The sequence below is a fragment of the Chionomys nivalis genome, chromosome 20 (genome assembly GCF_950005125.1).
Source record: "Chionomys nivalis chromosome 20, mChiNiv1.1, whole genome shotgun sequence".
In the NCBI taxonomy this organism is placed as follows: Eukaryota; Metazoa; Chordata; class Mammalia; order Rodentia; family Cricetidae; genus Chionomys; species Chionomys nivalis.
Window position 1 is genome coordinate 19,324,353 of NC_080105.1, and position 17,840 is coordinate 19,342,192.

General features: G+C 38.6%; 1 protein-coding gene across 8 annotated transcripts in view; it reads right to left on the reverse strand.

Annotated features, from left to right (window-relative positions):
- Nek1 (NIMA related kinase 1) overlaps nt 1-17,840 on the reverse strand; it is a 123,132-nt gene that overhangs the window by 34,680 nt on the left and 70,612 nt on the right. For 7 of the 8 annotated variants that reach the window (XM_057752450.1, XM_057752451.1, XM_057752447.1 and 4 more), the window contains 4 exons: nt 17,454-17,549; nt 8,976-9,104; nt 6,295-6,360; nt 5,994-6,222 (listed from right to left, as the gene is read on the reverse strand). In XM_057752450.1, the coding sequence (XP_057608433.1) occupies nt 5,994-6,222; nt 6,295-6,360; nt 8,976-9,104; nt 17,454-17,549 (520 nt within the window). Of the gene's footprint in view, nt 1-5,993; nt 6,223-6,294; nt 6,361-7,222; nt 7,541-8,975; nt 9,105-17,453; nt 17,550-17,840 lie in introns of those variants that run through there. The other variant, XM_057752453.1, reaches the window with a different exon arrangement.

The following is a 17,840-nucleotide window of genomic DNA, read 5'->3' on the forward strand; positions in this document are numbered from 1 at the left end:
AAGGAAGACTGGCCATGGGAGGGACAAAATAAGGGAAACTGGGCTAGTGTGCAGTTCAGTTGCAGAGTACTTGCCCAGCATGAAGAGGCTCTGGACTAGAACCTAAGATTGGTGCTGGTCTTGTAGGAGAGAAGTCCAAAAGAATACAGGAAAAAATAAATAATGGCAAAGAATTTTCCAATACAAGTGACAGTTATGACTCACAAGTCCAAGAACATTAGCAAAAGGATCTGATAACAAGGTGTGTCACCACCAAGCTCACTGAAACCAGGGCGTTTGAGAAAAAGCCAGAGCAGCAGCCAGAGGACAATGACATACCGCATCCAGAGGAACCGCTGAGACTGACAGTTACAGACGATTTCCCGCTGCGAGCAGGGGAAAAATATTGTTAAAGTACAATAGAAAAAAGTATCAGCTAATTCCATAGCTCTTAACAAATATTTGCTGAAGGCAAGCATAGTAAACTTTTACAGACATATACAAGCTGAAGGAACCGATCATTAGTGATATTAAAGCATAGCAATTCATAAAGGGAAGCCAACACGCAGAGGAAACACAGCCAGAAGGCAGAGAGCACTAAAAATGTAAACACAAAGCAGGCACATAGGACCGTTTCACTTACTGCTTACGTGTCCCTAAGAACTAATAACTAGATTATGAATTTTATAGCAAAAATATAAGCAGAGCAATTACCCCACCCATCCCAATACTAGCGCAAAGGTAGGAAGGAAGAAAGTGCAGGACTGTTATAAGCACTGAAGTCGTCTGAAAATAGACTTCATAAAGGTATATACTGTCGATTCTAAATCCAATAGTGAGTTATCAGAGTAATGCACTCTAAGAAAGCAAGAGGAAATGGAGAAAAAATCACAGATAAAGCAAGGTGGTACAGTTAAATTGTGTAGAAAGCAAATAGTATAAACGTATTAAGTGTTAGGAGTGGACTGAAAAAGGAAACCCACACTAAATGTAAATGCATAAACAGTTTGAGTGGGGGAAAGGGATAGATATATCAATCTAACATTGAGCAAAATAATATAAAAATGGCTATACCAATAAAACATTCTTTAAAAGAGTTGGTCGGCGCACACCTTTAATCCCAGCACTCAGGAGGCAGACACAGGAGGACCTCTGTAAGTTCAAGGCCAGCCTAGTCTATAATAGATAGGTCCAGGACAAGCCCCAAAGCTACAGAGAAACCCTGACTCAAAAAACCAAAAACCAAAACCAAAGCAAAATGAAAAAATCTTTAAAAGAAAAAATTATTAAGCCAGGCGGTGGTGGCGCACGCCTTTAATCCCAGCACTCGGGAGGCAGAGGCAGGCGGATCTCTGTGAGTTTGAGGCCAGCCTGGTCTACAAGAGCTAGTTCCAGGACAGGAACCAAAAGCTAGAGAAACCCTGTCTCGAAAATCAAAAAAAAAAAAAATTATTAAAGCTCACAATACAGATGCCTCTCAAAAAGCATTATGTCAAAGAAGCCAGAAACAAAAGAACACAAAACTTATATGGCTGGCTTCATGGCATTCTAGAAACAGAATAACTAATCTAAGGTGGGGAAATTTCAGACAAAGAGTCTCTGGGAGACAAAGGTCAAAGTCTGATTGAGGAAGGGCTGTGACACTTCTTGGGGTGATGGTAATGTGCTATCTATTATTAGTAATTAACGTTAAATACGTCCACGTATTTGCTGGAACTCAGCAAATGTACAAATCATTATCCTTAAAATAACGTAAAAGGAGGAAAACTAAATAAATACTGAATTCTGATGGTGACTATATGCTGTGAAATACAGGAAAATATACCAATGTCTGCGGTTTACTCTGAGTTATGTCAAAAATAAGACTGATGAGTACAGGATAGATACAATGTACAACACTAATGGTATAAGGTAAATGGATGATTTATAACACCTACTGCAAAATTATTAAATTCTTCTACATGTTTGAAATTTCTCATAATGAAATTCTAGGAATTTAGATACAATAACACAATGAGATATACCAACATAAAGAGAATTTTAATGTAGTCGTAGTATAAGGTCCATAAAATACACTTAAAAATAAAATCTAGAACAATGCAAATAAAACTACATAAAACCAATAATGCAATATAAAGGGTGAATTATATATGAACACGCCCATTCACGTATATATGGATATATGTGCATAGATATGTATATATACACATGTATACATTAAATAAATATATATTTAATCTATATATACACGCAAACATTTATAAGCACATATATCTGAATGTACTCAGAAAGATAAACAAGCTAATGTCAGCAAGTACCTGGTAACAGGAAGGAAGGATTGCCCCTCATGTTCTAGGAAACTACTGTACCAGGCCAAAGGAAGAAGCAGAACTGATCACCCAGTTCTTGTGTTTTTGGTTTATTTGTGATCAGTCTTCCCAGTTTCTTAAGAAATAAGAGAAGCTGAGCATGGTGATATATACACCTGGAACCCTAGGACTTAGAAGTTCTGAAGCAGGAACTCAGTGAGTTCCATGCCAGACAGGTCTATTTAACCCTGTCCAAAACAAACAAAATAACAAAAAAGGTAATTATTAAATCAATTTCCAGGAAGTTTATGTATTTCTCACCCTTGCCCGCTACTGACCTTGCACAGTGGCAGTGGTCTATTATTACTCCAGAGCAGTGGTTCTCAACCTTCCTAATGCTGCGTGGAGCCTTTTAATACAGTACCTCATGGTGTGGTGACCCCAAATCATAAAATTACTTTTGTTGCTAATTCATAAATGTAATTGTGAATCATAATGTAAATATCTGTGTTTTCTTGATGGTCTTGAGTGATCCAGTGAAACAGTCATCTGAACCACAGGTTGAGAACCTCTGCTCCAGAAGCCAAGTCAGCTATAGTCTCCCACCTCAGACGTTTCACAACAGGAGTTGTGTGACCTTTTATTTATTTATTAACTATTTTCCTGTATAAAATTTGAGTGACACACACACAGAAAGCCCAGAACATGTAGTACATGTCAGACAAGCTTAGCTAAAAAGCTTATATACTAAAAGGAAACACAACATACTTAAGGGAAAAAAAAACTATCTGATTATCAATGAAAATAAATTATGAAACTCCCACAAGAAAACTCATCACTTTAAATTCTAAATAAAAACTTACATGAATGAGATTTATTATTTATTAAGGGAAGAAAAAGACATATGTATCTGATTATACAGAGAACTATAAAATCAGGCTGTTGAATTTACCAATATGAAAGTCTTCCGTGACTGAGTAGTTCTGTTCACTGAAAGGAAAAAGTAAGCTAAGCAAGGACAGGATAGGAATTAGAATAAAAAACAAATATGTCTTTAAAAGTATGTTATAAAGAGAGCTCTCAGAATCAGACAGAGGGGAGTAAGTATCATGTAAAAATCCTGAGGAGTTGTGGAGACAAAGAGTGCGGCACATCTAAGAGGTGAGCCATTCACAGTGAGCGGCAAAGGAAATGGACAGAGTGCCATGAAGAACTAAGAGGGCAAGCCGAGTCCCTGGATGGTGAAGTGGCTGTGGGCTATATTCTAACTGTAATGGAAATCAACAGCTTGAAGACAGCAGAGTGACATGATATATTTTTTCCTCATAATTGGTAAAAAATAATTTCAAGGCAGGTGATGATGACATAGCCTTTAATCCCAGTACTCGGGAGGCAGAGGCAGGTGGATTTCTGTGAGTTCGAGGCCAGCCTAGCCTGGTCTAAAAGAGCTAGTTCCAGGACATGTAGGGCTGTTATACAGAGAAACCCTGTCTCAAGAAACAAAACAAAACTAAAATTTAATTTCAAATCTCTTTAGGTTACAATGTCTTTAATCCATATCTAGTGACACCATCCACCCTTTCCATTTCACTTCCTATAAAACAGATACATTTTTTCCTACTTCCTTGCCTTCCATTTACCTTTAAAATGGATTTTATTCCTTTGGTATAGTTATGACACTAATTTCCTCAAGCTCACAATGCCTCTCCTATGACAAACATTGATAAAATATAGTCCTCAATTTTTCATCTTTCTTTCAGAAACAGTCTGCTCATCCTTTTGAGTTAAACCATATTCTTCTACTGTTCTATACACCCCTAACCCTTCTGCATGTGTGTGAGTGTGCGTGTGTGCACTGCACGTGAGAGCTCAAGGACAGCCTTGGCTACTGCTTCTCACGTACTGCTATCCAGTTTGCTATGTTGTTGCTGTTGTTTCGAAACAGGGTCTCTTTATTAGCCTGAAAGGAGGATGAATATTTAAAAAATGTTTGGACACTTAAGGAAGAGAGTTAGCCCCACCCACAAGGAAGAACTGAGCCTGATGGCCTGGGCATAAGGGGAGCTGGCTCTGCCCCCTCATCTGACAGGAGAGGCCCTAGGAGACTGGCCCACCCTAACATCTACTCCATCTGGGACCTGCTGGCACTCAGAAACGGACTGGTCCTGTGGGCTATCTACAGGATCCCAGAGGAGCTTCAGAGAGCACCCAGTGGATCAGACCATGACTCTTGCCATGCACATCTGCTAGTAAAGCTGACTGGACACAAGGGCGACTCGGTGACACCTGCAGATCCTAACGCCACCAGGATGAATAAAGAGGTGCTAGAGAGGAGGGAATGATGGGGAGTGAAGAGGGCTTTTTGTTTTGTTTTATTTTGTTTGTTTGCTTGTTTTGTTTTAATTTTTAAAAATTTTTCTTTGGGGGGGGTGCTGCAGGGGTGAGGGGAAGATATGGGGGGACTGGGAGGTGAGTGGAATTAAGTTTCATGACTTGAAACTTCCAAAGAATCAGTAAATTATGTCAAATAAAAACTAATGTTTGGTGAAGTTTTCCAAATTTGACAAAAGGTTTAAGTCTATATATTGAAGAATTTCGTAAGTCCAAGGAGAGGAAACAGGAAGAAAAGTATACTGAGATACTTCACGATCATACTATTCAAAACTAGACATAACGAGGAATAATAATCAATAGGCTGGAGAGGTAGTTCAGCAGAAGAGCACTGGTAGCTTTTCCAGGGATCCCAGCACACACATGGCAGTTCACAATGGTAACCAGTTCTAGGGGATTTGACATCTTCTAGTTTCTGTGGCACTATGCATGCACATGGTGCACAGACACACATGTAGGCAAAACACCCATACACATAAAATCATACAAAATTTCTGAAAAATAAAGAGATAAAATGTCATGGCAATCACACAAAAAAAGTCATGCATGTACAGGGGAACAAAATGAAGGCCATGATTCCTGAGAGAAGATGGTAAGGAGACAATGAAGACCATGATTCCTGTGGGAAGACGGTAAGGAGACAATGAAGACCATGATTCCTGTGAGAACACAGTGGGTGCTTAGGAATTCTTTCTAGGTAAACCTCCTGAACTCCTCCCTAATGTCTAAGGGGCTCTTCTGAGCTTTCACTGCTCTTGTTTTCATTAGAAATTACTGGTAGAGTAGGGCATGTACTCAGCATTCAGAGGGCAGAGGCAAGAGGATTATGAATTCAAGACCAGCTTGGAATTTATACAATGAGTGATTATGTCATAAAACCAAAAGTGGGGGAGCAGGGAAATACATATCTGTAACTTAAGCACTGAGAAGACAGAGAAAAGAAGACCATGAGTTCAAGGACAGTGCTGGAAACATACTGAGACACCGTGTCACCCACCAGGAACCCCTTTCACTACAAGAACCAAGAATGTAACAGATTGACATGGTGTAAAGGTTCAAACAGTGCAATTTAAATACATTTCTTTAGTTCTCCTCTCACTACACTCTTACAGAAAAATTCTTGCTACTGTAAAAACCAAACCATTTTTCATGTCTTTATATTGTACTGAAAGACACTTCATATGCCCATGAGGGAGATGCACAGACTTCTTCTACCTCTCTCAACCCATCCACATGTTGGTTCCTTAGGATGGCCAGGACACAAGTTTACATGAGTGCTAACCCAAGACAGGACATGGACATGTTCATACATACTTTCAGAGGCAGAGAAGGATGTATCCAGTGTCACTTCATCCAGAGGAATCACAAGCTGACCTCCGACCTCCCACTTCTTGCGATCAGAGGAAATGGCATTTTCTTTCTCATACTCCTTGGCATCCTTGTGACCAGCGACCTCACAAGAATCTGAGTGATGGTGATTCTCCTTTTCATCTTCCTGAGCTTTAAGATTCTCATTTAGCCTACGGAGTATTTCTCGCTTGCTCTGAAATAGTTACACTTTAGTGAGCATGTTATTAAATAAGAGCCTGACAGAGTCTCTGAAAACTGTACTTACTGAAACAGCATTGCTGCTCTTTTGCATTTCTTCTGAAGTTTCTTGGGTTTCAGTTAAACTTCCGTCCTTTAAACACAAGACGGTTGAAGAGTAAGAGAAAACCATTTTAGGACTCTGAAACAGTTGATATTTTTGTTACTTTCAGTTTTTCATTTAACTGAAATTTAACCCCTGTAAACTTTTCTCATTGCTGTGAAATGTTAACATGGCTTCTGTCATTATAAATAATGACGAATATTTAAACATTATCAATCAGTTAATAAGTTTAATATATGTGTGTGTCAATTCTCAGTTATTTGTCATGTTTGTGGGTTACTGCTAGCAATTATCTCTGTCTTCTTTGGTATCTAATTTTTGATAATTTAAAGTCAATGACAGGCATGAAAAGAAATTCATATACTTTGTTTATCAGAGTTAGGAAAAGGGTTGTCATAGTTTGCTTTTAAAAAAATATGGTTCCTCAGGATAGAGCTATGGCTCAGTGGTTAAGAGTATTTGCTACGCCTGCAGAGGACCTGGGTATGATTCCCAGAACCCACAAGCTGGCTCACAAACAACTGTTACTCCAATTCTAAAGAACCTAACACCCTCTTCTGGCCTCTTGGGGCACCAGGCATACACACTGTGCACAGAGATACCTGCAGGCAAAACACCCAAATGCATAAAATAATTATGTCCTAAAATAAACGATCCTGGGGACTGAATGCCTGTAAGTGTTCTACCACCTGAGCTAAAGTCTTAGTCCCAGGGGATGTTTTGGTAGATAAAGGAATTCAGGATAAGCTATGTTATTTTGAAAACAACTTTATGTTACATACACATACACATTAAGCCAAAGCATTAAACACAATTAACAAGTAGCTTTCTTATCTATGGAAAGAGGTTAAGTAAAAACAGATTCTTACTTTTCTTCTGATTAGTATAAAGATATTCTTAAAAACTTAATATTTAAAAATATATTAAAAGAAAAAGATTAGTTGTTATGAAGGCTATAACAGTGTGACTAAATAATCTTCAAAGTTTTAAATGAGCAGTTTCTATAAACACAACAAGAAAAACGATTTAGTCACATGATTACCACAGATTTCTAACACTTGAAAAACATAAGAGCATAGTGATCAGAATTAAGGTAACACATGTAAATGAGACAAGGAGGATTTTACCCAGGAAAGCAGTCAGAGATGACAGGTACTGGAGATGTGAGACTGGGTACCAGGAAGGAAACCACACAAGGAATCTAAAGTTGCTGTAAACAATGTGGCACATGCAAAGTCATTATCAGAAAGAGATAAAACCTACTGGGAGAGCAGATTCTTATATGAAGCTCTGAACAGGGACACGGAGCTTTATACTCTGCCTTATTTTCAAGATAAGCACAAAGGCTGCAGGAAATCTCTGCGGTAACCAATAATCTCTGCAGTATGAGAAACATCTAAGGAATCTCAAGAAATACAAGTTACAGACAGTAGCTACTGGGAGAGGAAAACAGAGGTTCCTAGGTTGTGGGGCTCAGCAGACTGTTCAGAGCAGTTTAATCCAGAGAGTCACTCCACATTCGGAGCCATTCCTTTCATCTAGAACAGTCTTTGTAGACAGGTAACCTGGTGCACACTTACAAGTTTAAACTTTTGCTTGTTTGCATATTTTTGTTTGTTTTATTATCTATATAGCTAGCATACAGAGACAGAAGTAGGAGGTAAAAAAAATGAATTACATTGAACATCATTTCCCATGTTACAAAATTTCAAATAGGTGTAGAGTTCATTTCTATAGTTAGTTACTTTAAGAACTATAAGAGATATTATTCTTTAAAAATTTGCCAATCATGATGATTAGGGTACAAAACTGTTTGCCACATTATTTTCAGTATATCGCTTTCAAATGTTTTTACCACATTTAATTAGTGTGTGTGTGTTTGCTGCTGCGCTGCTGCTGCTGCTACAATTACATGCACATGGAAGTCAGAAGAAAACTTGTGGGAGCTGTTCACTCCTTCTACTATGTGGGTCAGTCTCAGGGATCAAACTCAGATTGCCAGACATCGTGGCAGATCCTTTTCCCATGGAGCCATCTTACTAGTCTATCAGAGAGTCATTTCAACACAATGCCCTTCCTATATGCACGCATCTGTGAGACACTGGTTCCAAGATCTCTCTGCTCCCTTTCCAAAATCCACAGGTGCTCAATTCTCATATTTGAAATGGTTAAGTGCATACAGCATATGATATCCTGCACATACCACGAACTGTCTCTAAATTAGTTACAAAACCTAACAGACAGACATGCTATGAAAACAGTTGTGATAGGGTTTAACAGCATGAACATGAGCACTACAGAGGCCATCAGTACAGGCCTGAGTAAGCACATCAGCAACACAACATGACTTCATTTCTCAAATACTTTGGATCTGAAATTGATTAGCTCTGTATATAGGGAATCTTCAAAAGCAGAGTGTTCAAGGCATATTTATCTATAACCAAGTCCTAGATAAAAATCTATGAGCAGAAAAGTTCCAAAATTCAGAGAAAGCCAAAAAAAAAAAAAAAAAAAAAATCCAGAAGACAATCTTTTTACTCTAGGAAACAAGAAGGAGGCATTAGAAACCAATGTAATCCATTAAATTCATTTTCACCTAAACTGATCTTTAGTCTTTGAAGAGCTCTAAATTTTATGAAACTTACCAGGCCCACTTCTTTCAAAGCTGAAGTCACAGAAATAACAGGTCTCATTTGCTGCTTTGATGGAGAACCCCCCGTTTCTTGATGCTCCAAAGGTAGAGAAACATCTGAGCTCCTTACCTTCACCACCAACTGCAAGAAACAAAATACAGCTAAAAACACTGGATTTCATATCCTCATAGAGAAATAAAAGGCCCCAAGATCTCTTTAATGCATAGTACAAATAGCTTCCAATTCCTTAATTCCTCACTGGGCTGGACACTCTGATACATGCTGGTAGAACGTGAACATGGAAATCCCCAGTTGCGTATGTAAACACAGCCACGTATCTGATAAGCAGTCCTAAATAAAACTGGCTACCACTGCACTAGCAATGTGTCATAAAATGATTCCGCCAAAAGTCTCCAAGGGTCATGAGGAATGTTCAGTAGTTAATAGTACTTACTTCTCTTGCAGAGAACCTATGTTGAATTCCCAGCACCAATACAGTAAGTAGCTCACAACCATTGTTAACTCCAGTTCCAGGAGATCCAATGCCCTCTTGGCCTCCATGGGGTCCTGCACACACTTGGTGCACATAATCTCACAGAAGCATACACACATACCCATAAAAATAATAAATACACACATAAACAATGTGTAATGTAAAAGTAGTTTATTAATTTTACATTTCAGAAAGAAATGCTTCTAAAATTTCTCCCAAATTTTGTAGTTTCCTTAAAGCCTGAAACCCATATTTGGACACAAGTGCACTTTTATCAGGTGCTAGTCATTGGAACTCTAATCAGCATAAATACTGTGAGCTTAAAAATTACTATTACAGTTTGTAATTGTGTGGATGTGTGTGCACACAGTATTTGTGCATTTGAGGTGACCCCAGAGGTTCTCCTGAGCTAGCGTTTCAGGAAGTTGAGAGCTGCTTGAAGCAGGTGCTGTGATCTGAACACTCCTGAGCCATCTTTCCAGCTCTCAGACAGTAAACTTCTGAAATAGAGGCAGTGGAATTAGCTGTACTGTTTGTAGCACAGAGTGAGTTGCTGCCAACTTCAAATCTTTCTTGATAACTAAGACTTTCAGTAAGAATATATTTCAGGTAGTTGTTACAGAGTGTAGTGTGAATTCTAATTGGTCTTAATAATAAAAACCCAGAGTTGATATCGGGGCAAATGCTGAAATATCAGAGAAGTACTAAGGAGCCAGCCAATAGAGCGACTTGACCGAAGTGGGCAAGATCCTGTTCTCAAGAATCCTCAGACTGAATGGGCTGAGCTCCTATTTCTTCCTGCATTATATTCCTGTCTCCTCCCAGCCATATCCCTTCCTGTCTCCACCTCCCTAGTGCTTGGCACTAAAGGCATTTGACTCTCAAGTACTGGGATTAAAGGTGAAAGCCACCACCTCCTGGTTCTGTTTCTCTTTTACACTGAATCGATCTCATGTAGCCCAAGGTGGCCTCGAACTCACAGAGATCCATCTGCCTGTCTCCCAAGTGCTGGGATTAAAGATGGTGCCACCACTGCTTAGCCTTTATGGCTAATTAGTGGCTAGCTCTGGACTCTGATCTTCAGACAAGGTTTATTTGTTAGATCACAAACAAAATGCCACCACAACTGAGCTATGAATAAAGTGGTAATTCTAATATTTAGACTTCCAATTTTTTTATACCAGTATGTATGTATTTAAACAGTGGCACAACTGATATGGCCAACATTATTAATTATACTGATTTCAAGATGTGAAATAAATTTTTAAAGTATCTAGGACTCATAACAACCAAGTACTCTCAATGTGAAGGAACATGCTATTATTTTGAAACTGTTTTGTTAATATAAGAATGTATATTAAAGGCCTCTCAAATTCTATGGGAATCAGAATAAATTCTAAAATTGTCCTACATAACATCAGCATTTTTAGAATATATTAAAAGCACGTTTTAAGTGATTTCTATAAAAACTGGGGCAGACACCAATAAACCAAAATTACGAAACTGCTGAGAAACACCGTGGTTGTAAACAGTGACATTTCTAGAACCATGCGCCAATTTTCTTGAAGAAATACTTCCTAGAATTGTAATACGTGACTCTAATGTGATTCTTTCATGAGTAAACAAATTCATAGGTCTTGCTATCTGCTAAAAAACCGAGAGTTGTACTACGCTCCTATCTGGACAAGCAATCTAGGTGACGAAGACCATAATGAGTAAGACAGGGTTCCCTTGTAAAGGCTGAAAACTACAATGGAAGGGAAATAAATGACTCTGTACTCCTGAGAAACGCTACCTGATCTGAAACAGAATGAGACAACAAAAAGGAGTGTCTAAGTCAGATGAGGTGCTGAAGATAGCAGCCTCCAAGGCACCCTGAGCCTCAGCAGCCCTTCAGGGTCAAAGTCAGACACTACTACACTCAAGGTCTCAAACTCAAACTTAATAGTCTTTTGTGATTTTTCATTGCTTCTTGGACACTGAGACTCAATTTCTTCCTCTAACAAAAGAGTGATGTCCTCATTTTCTCTTTTCTGAAGAGATCAAATGAAATAAGTTGTGTGAAGCACACAGCAATTATTGATTTAACCTTTATCAAATAAGATCATTTGGCATAAGCACCAAAAGCTTAGATTGAATTACTGATGAATTAACTTGCAGAAGCCAAGTTTCTGATCTTAAGAATGCAGAACAAAAACAAAAAGTCATTTGTGTATAATCAGAGTTTGAAGTTTAGGCAGTGTACTGGAGGTTTAGAACAGAAGTTCACAAGAAACAGTGATCCACAAGTCAAATACCTTACCTTATGAAATTCAAAGAAAACTATGATTTTAAAGGATCAAAAAGTAATATAGTTGTATGAATAATTGAGTAGAAGTTACAATAAGTATTGAAACAATTTCACAAAGGAAAATAGCATCAAATGCCCTTCTCAATTTATTCATGGATTTAAAGAATAGCTTTTTTGTTATTATTGTTTTTATTGAGCTGTATTTTTTTTTCCTGCTCCCCTCCCTTTCATTCCCTTTCCCTTCTACCCTCTCCATGGTCCCATGCTCCCAATTTACTCAGGAGATCTTGTCTTTTTCTACTTCCCACGTACATTAGATCCACATATGTCTCTCTTAGGGTCTTCAATGTTGTCTAGGTTCTCTGTTCTCTGTGACTATAAATTGTGTGCGGGGGAGGGGTATTTCTTTGCTTTATTTCTAAAATCCACTTATGAGTGAATACATATTATATTTGTCTTTCTGGGCCTGGGCTACCTCACTTGAGGTGATGTTTTCTAGATCCATCCATTTGCCTACAAAATTTAAGATGTCATTTTTTTCTGCTGTGTAGTACTCCATTGTGTAAATGTACCGCATCTTCCTTATTCATTCTTTAGGTTGTTTCCAGGTTCTGGCTATGACAAACAATGCTGCTATGAACATAGTTGAGCACATGTCCTCGTGGCACAATTGAGCATCCTTTGGATATATACCCAGAAGTGGAAATACTGGGTCTTTAGGAAGGTCGTTTCTTAATTTTCTGAGAAATCGCCACACTGACATCCAAAGGGATAGTACCAGCTTGCATTCCTACCAGCAATGCAGAAGTTTCCCCTTTTCCCAGAACCTCTCCAGCATAAGTTGTCATCAGTGTTTTTGATCTTGGCCATTCTTACAGGTGTACGATGGAATCTCAGAGTTGTTCTGATTTGCATTTCTCTGATGGCTAAGGATGTTAAGCATTTCCTTACATGTCTTAAAGAATATCTTAAAAGCTATTTTTGAAATTATTGGGCAGTTGCCTATTAATAGGGGCATAAAGGAAATTCTTAAAGACCAATACTCTCACTGCCTCAACAAATTATACTTCATTTGGTCATAATGATTTTTGTGTATGTATGTATTGATGTCACGTGCCTTCCTCGATCATTCTGCAACTTATTTTAGTAGGTAGGCTCTCTCACTGCACCACCTGCAGATTTGTTCTAGACTGTTTGCTCAGTGAATTCAAAGGATCTTTCTGCCTCAGTCTCCCCAGTACTGGAATAATAGGTGTGCACAGCCTTGCCCAGCTTTTCTGTCAGTGCTGTGGATCTGAACTGAGTCCCTTAAGCTTCCCGTAGCAGGAACTTTGCCACTTAAGCTATCCCCCTATCTACATTTACCCATACTTGTTAAAAAGTTCTTTCAAGCTAGGATATAATTCAATGATAGACTAGCTGTCAACTATGAGGAAGGACTTGATACTCAGAACTATACAAATTAAGTTGTTCTTATTCACATAATTCCTATATACATAAACATATCCACTGTTGGGAAGTGTGGCCTTGTTGGAGGAAGTGTGTCACTGGGGGTGGGCTTTGGGATTTCAGATGCTCAGGCCAGGTCTAGTGTCACCCTCTCTCCCTGCTGTCTTGCTGTTCTGGTTGTGGAACTCTCAACTACTCTCCAGCACCATGTCTCTCTGTGTGCCACCATGCTTCCCACCATGATGACCATGGACTAAACCTCTGAACTGTAAACCAGTCCCAATTAAAAGTTCATCTTTATGGAAAAAAAAAAAAACAAGAACAACAAAACAAACAAGCAAACCAAAAATAAAATTTTATATAAGACAAAACCCATGAAGTCTCAAAAATCAAAAAAGTCACTTTTTAAAATGAAATTGAGGGGCTGGAGAGATGGCTCAGTGGTTAAGAGCACTGACTGCTCTGCCAGAGGTTCTGAGTTCAATTCCCAGCAACCACATGGTGGCTCACAACCATCTGTAATGAGATCTGGTGCCCTCTTCTGGGGAGCAGGTACGCATGCAGGCAGAACACTGTATACATAATAAATAAATTAAAAAAAAATAAAATTGATCACATGGCAAATGAAACTGATCACAGGGCTAAGTCTAGAATATTTACTTCTTTCTCAGTATAGTTTTACAAAACTCATTCAGTTTTAAATAGAAAAGCTTTCAACAGGACTAAAACATTTACTTGACAGTTTCACAAGTTAGATTCTTGTATGTGTTTGTGTGTATATATACATATATATGTGTGGATTTGAGAGTGACATGCTGCCTACTGTGTGTATATATGAGTGTGTGTGTGTGTGTGTGTGTGTGTGTGTGTATACGCATGCATGTGCTCAGGCTGGCACATAAACCAGCACAGTCTTCAAAGTATGTCTCAGGCTCCTAAATGCTGGGAATGCAGGCACGAAGTGCCATAAGGAAGGTAAGAACTTTTTTTCTTATGGTACTAGAAATCGAACCCAGAGCTTGGGCAGGCTAGGCAAGCCTTGACTGTTGAGCCACATCCCTGACTCTTGGAAGACAGGCTTTAAAATAGCTCTACAGAAGCGCACATCCCTGCCATGCCCTCACAAGCTTGACAGATTTGAGACATTTACACATGACTTACACCTCCACAGGCTTTCAGTTACCATTACAAGATTTTCTAATTCATATTTCAATTTTACTATGTGCTGAAAACTTAATCAGTGGTAGTACCAAAAGACAAAAGTAAAACCGTAATCAAAAAATGGAGCAGCTTTACAAATGTAAATCACTAAGGATTTCTCAAGTCTTACGTCACAGAATGGTAGCCATCATTCCATTTCTGTACGTGGATTAGGGAGAATGAGTAGGTATGCCAGGACCAGGCCAAAGGGGCCCGACTTCATATCCTGAATATGGAATAATTTTGCATGTACTTCTGTAGCACCTAAGGATACATCACAGCTAAACTTCTGTTGGAAGAACAAATCCAGACTAATCAGCTGGCAGAACTGAGATCAAAAGTCAGATGTCTCATTCCAGACACATTTTCCCTCCCTATACCAGGCTATATTCAATAAACAAATGTTTCTTGAACAATCCTCTATAAAGATTTAAAATAAGCTGAGTCATAAAATTCCCAACAAATATATCTGCTTGTTCCTTATCTTCCTCCTCATCCTCCTCCTCCTCCTCCTCATCATCACAAAGCTAAACTGACGCTGTGTTTTCTGAGTTACATGAACTTGAGCTGATGGAGGCACAAAATTCTGAGTGAGTAGGGCCTACAGGTCTAGGAAAAACAATATTTGATAATGTGCTATGCCAGTCATAGGATGAACTGAGACACAGACATTCACCCTACCTTGGAAGAACACAGGTAATGAAACAAGCAAGCAGAGGCCTGCTGCTAAAGAGAGCCTGTGTGTGTATACTGATGGGAACAGTTAAGTAGCTGACCCAGTAGTCAAGACTGTGGGGGGAACAAAAAGTGAAGCTCATGTCAACTATTATCAAACAATTTGATGTCCCATGAGACTTTTGTCTGAACTCAGCATTTAAAAAAATAAGGCTGAATTGGAACACATATAAGTTCATTATATTTGATAGATACAATACTATTCCACTCATCTTCATGGTTTATGAAAAATGTTAGAATGGATTACTAAGGATTAATTAAGAAAGGAAAAACAATGACCTTAATACTTGCAATTGTGATACTGCACCTGGACACAATGGTAATAAGTTCACCAAGACAAAAACTTAAAACACAGACACACACAGACACACACACACAGACTCACACACACACAGACTCACACACACACAGACACACACACACAGACACACACACAGTTTTACACCAGCTCGTCCTGATATAATACGAAAGGCAGCATGTACTGGTTGGGCTTCTGCCTCCTGTGCTGAAGACATAATCCTAGGAGACATAATTAGACTCTGGTTTCGCATCACTGGGTACGTATGCACCAGAAGTAGGCTCACAACTATTTCTGAGGGCAAGGTAAGTTTGGAAGAGATTTGGGCAACACAAGAAATGAATGGTTCTGACTATTAAAGGGATGGTATATACTTTTGAAAAATTCTGTTGTTCTTGGGGCAAAAATGTTAACCTACAAGTTATTGCTGCATACCCATCCTATACTGACACTATATCTGAGAGGAGAAACAAGGAATGTTACGTTAAGAACACGAGCCAAATACGAAACCTAAATAAAGGCCAGAGGAGCAGGAAATAATTCCTAGATGTCTGAAAAGATGGGAGTGTATGTACAATAAGTCAAGTCTTATTTGTGCTAAGGCTGAAATCTAGGCCAGAAAAGGGACAAGGTGAAGGTGAGTTCTCTACTGTTTAGTTTTGAAGTTAAAGAGAAAAACATAAATAGCAAAGATTGAAGAATTTACAAAAGTTATAACCAAAAGTATATTGGATATAAATAAAGGAGAATTTATTGAGAAGTTCTTAGTCTTATTTCTGAGCTCTGGAGTTCTGACTCCTCCATTCATAATCTTTGAAAAAAATTGACTGAGTGAGACATAAAACCATTATTTCTTCCTATTACAGTATGCAGTGCTATACTGGACCATTTCTGTGAACAAGAACAAGTCATCCCTATTATTACTTATCATTGTCCAAGGGAGTCCAGCTAATACAACAAGTCACACAATAATAACAAAAGTTGACATTATAGAAAGCAGAGAAAAAATGTGTAAGAATTAAGACTTTGGCACCAGGGAACCCAGAGCAAACCAGTTCTGACTGAAACTGTAAAGTGACTTCATATAAGCATTTTCTCTGCTTTGTAGTCAAAATTAAAGAAAACACATACACAGTAGTTGCAAATGCCTGCATTTGTATAATAAACTGGAGGAGCTGTGGAAGCATATCATTACAAGACTGCATTCTAAGATCCCACGAAGTTAAATGAAAATCACAGACCAGGAAACTTACTATCACCTAAAAAGAGGCAAAAATCTACAATTTCTCCACATACAAGCAATATTCTGTTAGAGACGGAAAACAAAATATATGAAAGATCTATAAGTCACTTATATAATAAAAATTAGGATATAAAATAATGAATAGACACATAAAATTAACATATTCCTGGATGAAACTTTATAAACACATCATTTCTTAAATTTAACTTATAGATTTAATAATGTTATACCTATACAAATTAAAGGATTAAAGCAACAAAAATCACCCTAACAAAGAAAAAACAAGCACATGAAGAAAGGAAAAGAACCAGAACTGTGAAAAGGAGGGTAAAGCCAAAGGAAGGAAGAGTCCCATGAGGAAACTAAAGTTTATTCTACCCTACAATCACCCATGTGTGAGGTGTCAGCAGAACAGACAGAAGAGCCCAGCAGAGGACACAAACACAGGAAGACATAGTTTTTTTGCACATATGCTAGAGGGTCATTTATAAGAATTTAAAAGATTTTGAGGTAGCAGTATAAATCAGTGGCAGATTATCGTTAAATTTAAAAGACAAAGGGTGCTGGGGTGAGGTGGGGCTAGAAGGAAAAGGGAAAGGAAAGCTGAGGAGGAGGAAGAGAGAAAGGAAAGTGAGTAAAAATCAGAAAAAAGGGTTGCTATGGCTTGATCATGGCACACTTGACGATCCTCGAAAGAGCCCAAGGGCATGAACCAAGAAGGCCTCAGTACAGCAGCCTTACCTGCTCTTCCCACACCCGCTTGCTAAGTACAGGAGCCTTACCTGCTCTTCCCACACCCGTCTTTCTCTCTCATAGGCTTCCTTTCTTTTTCGCTCCAGCTGTTCTTTTAGGACAGCAGCACGAGCATTTGTCTGGGCCTGAAAATGAAAACCATCACCACAATTAGCTATGAGAAGGAAAGCCTATGGTGTCATCCTCCAACCCGGGTCTAAAAGAACACTGACTCTGAAGCCAGCACAGAAGTGTGTGTGTGGTTCCAGAATAAAAACGGACACTCACTCTGTACCCTCTAACCTTGGACAACAGGGGATCAATTGATATTGGCCATAAGTCCAATACATTGGAATGGAAATTAAAATGTAAACATTTAAGACAACTGTTGTAAATATCCCATTCATCTTCAGAGAAACTTGTAGATTTCATTTGAG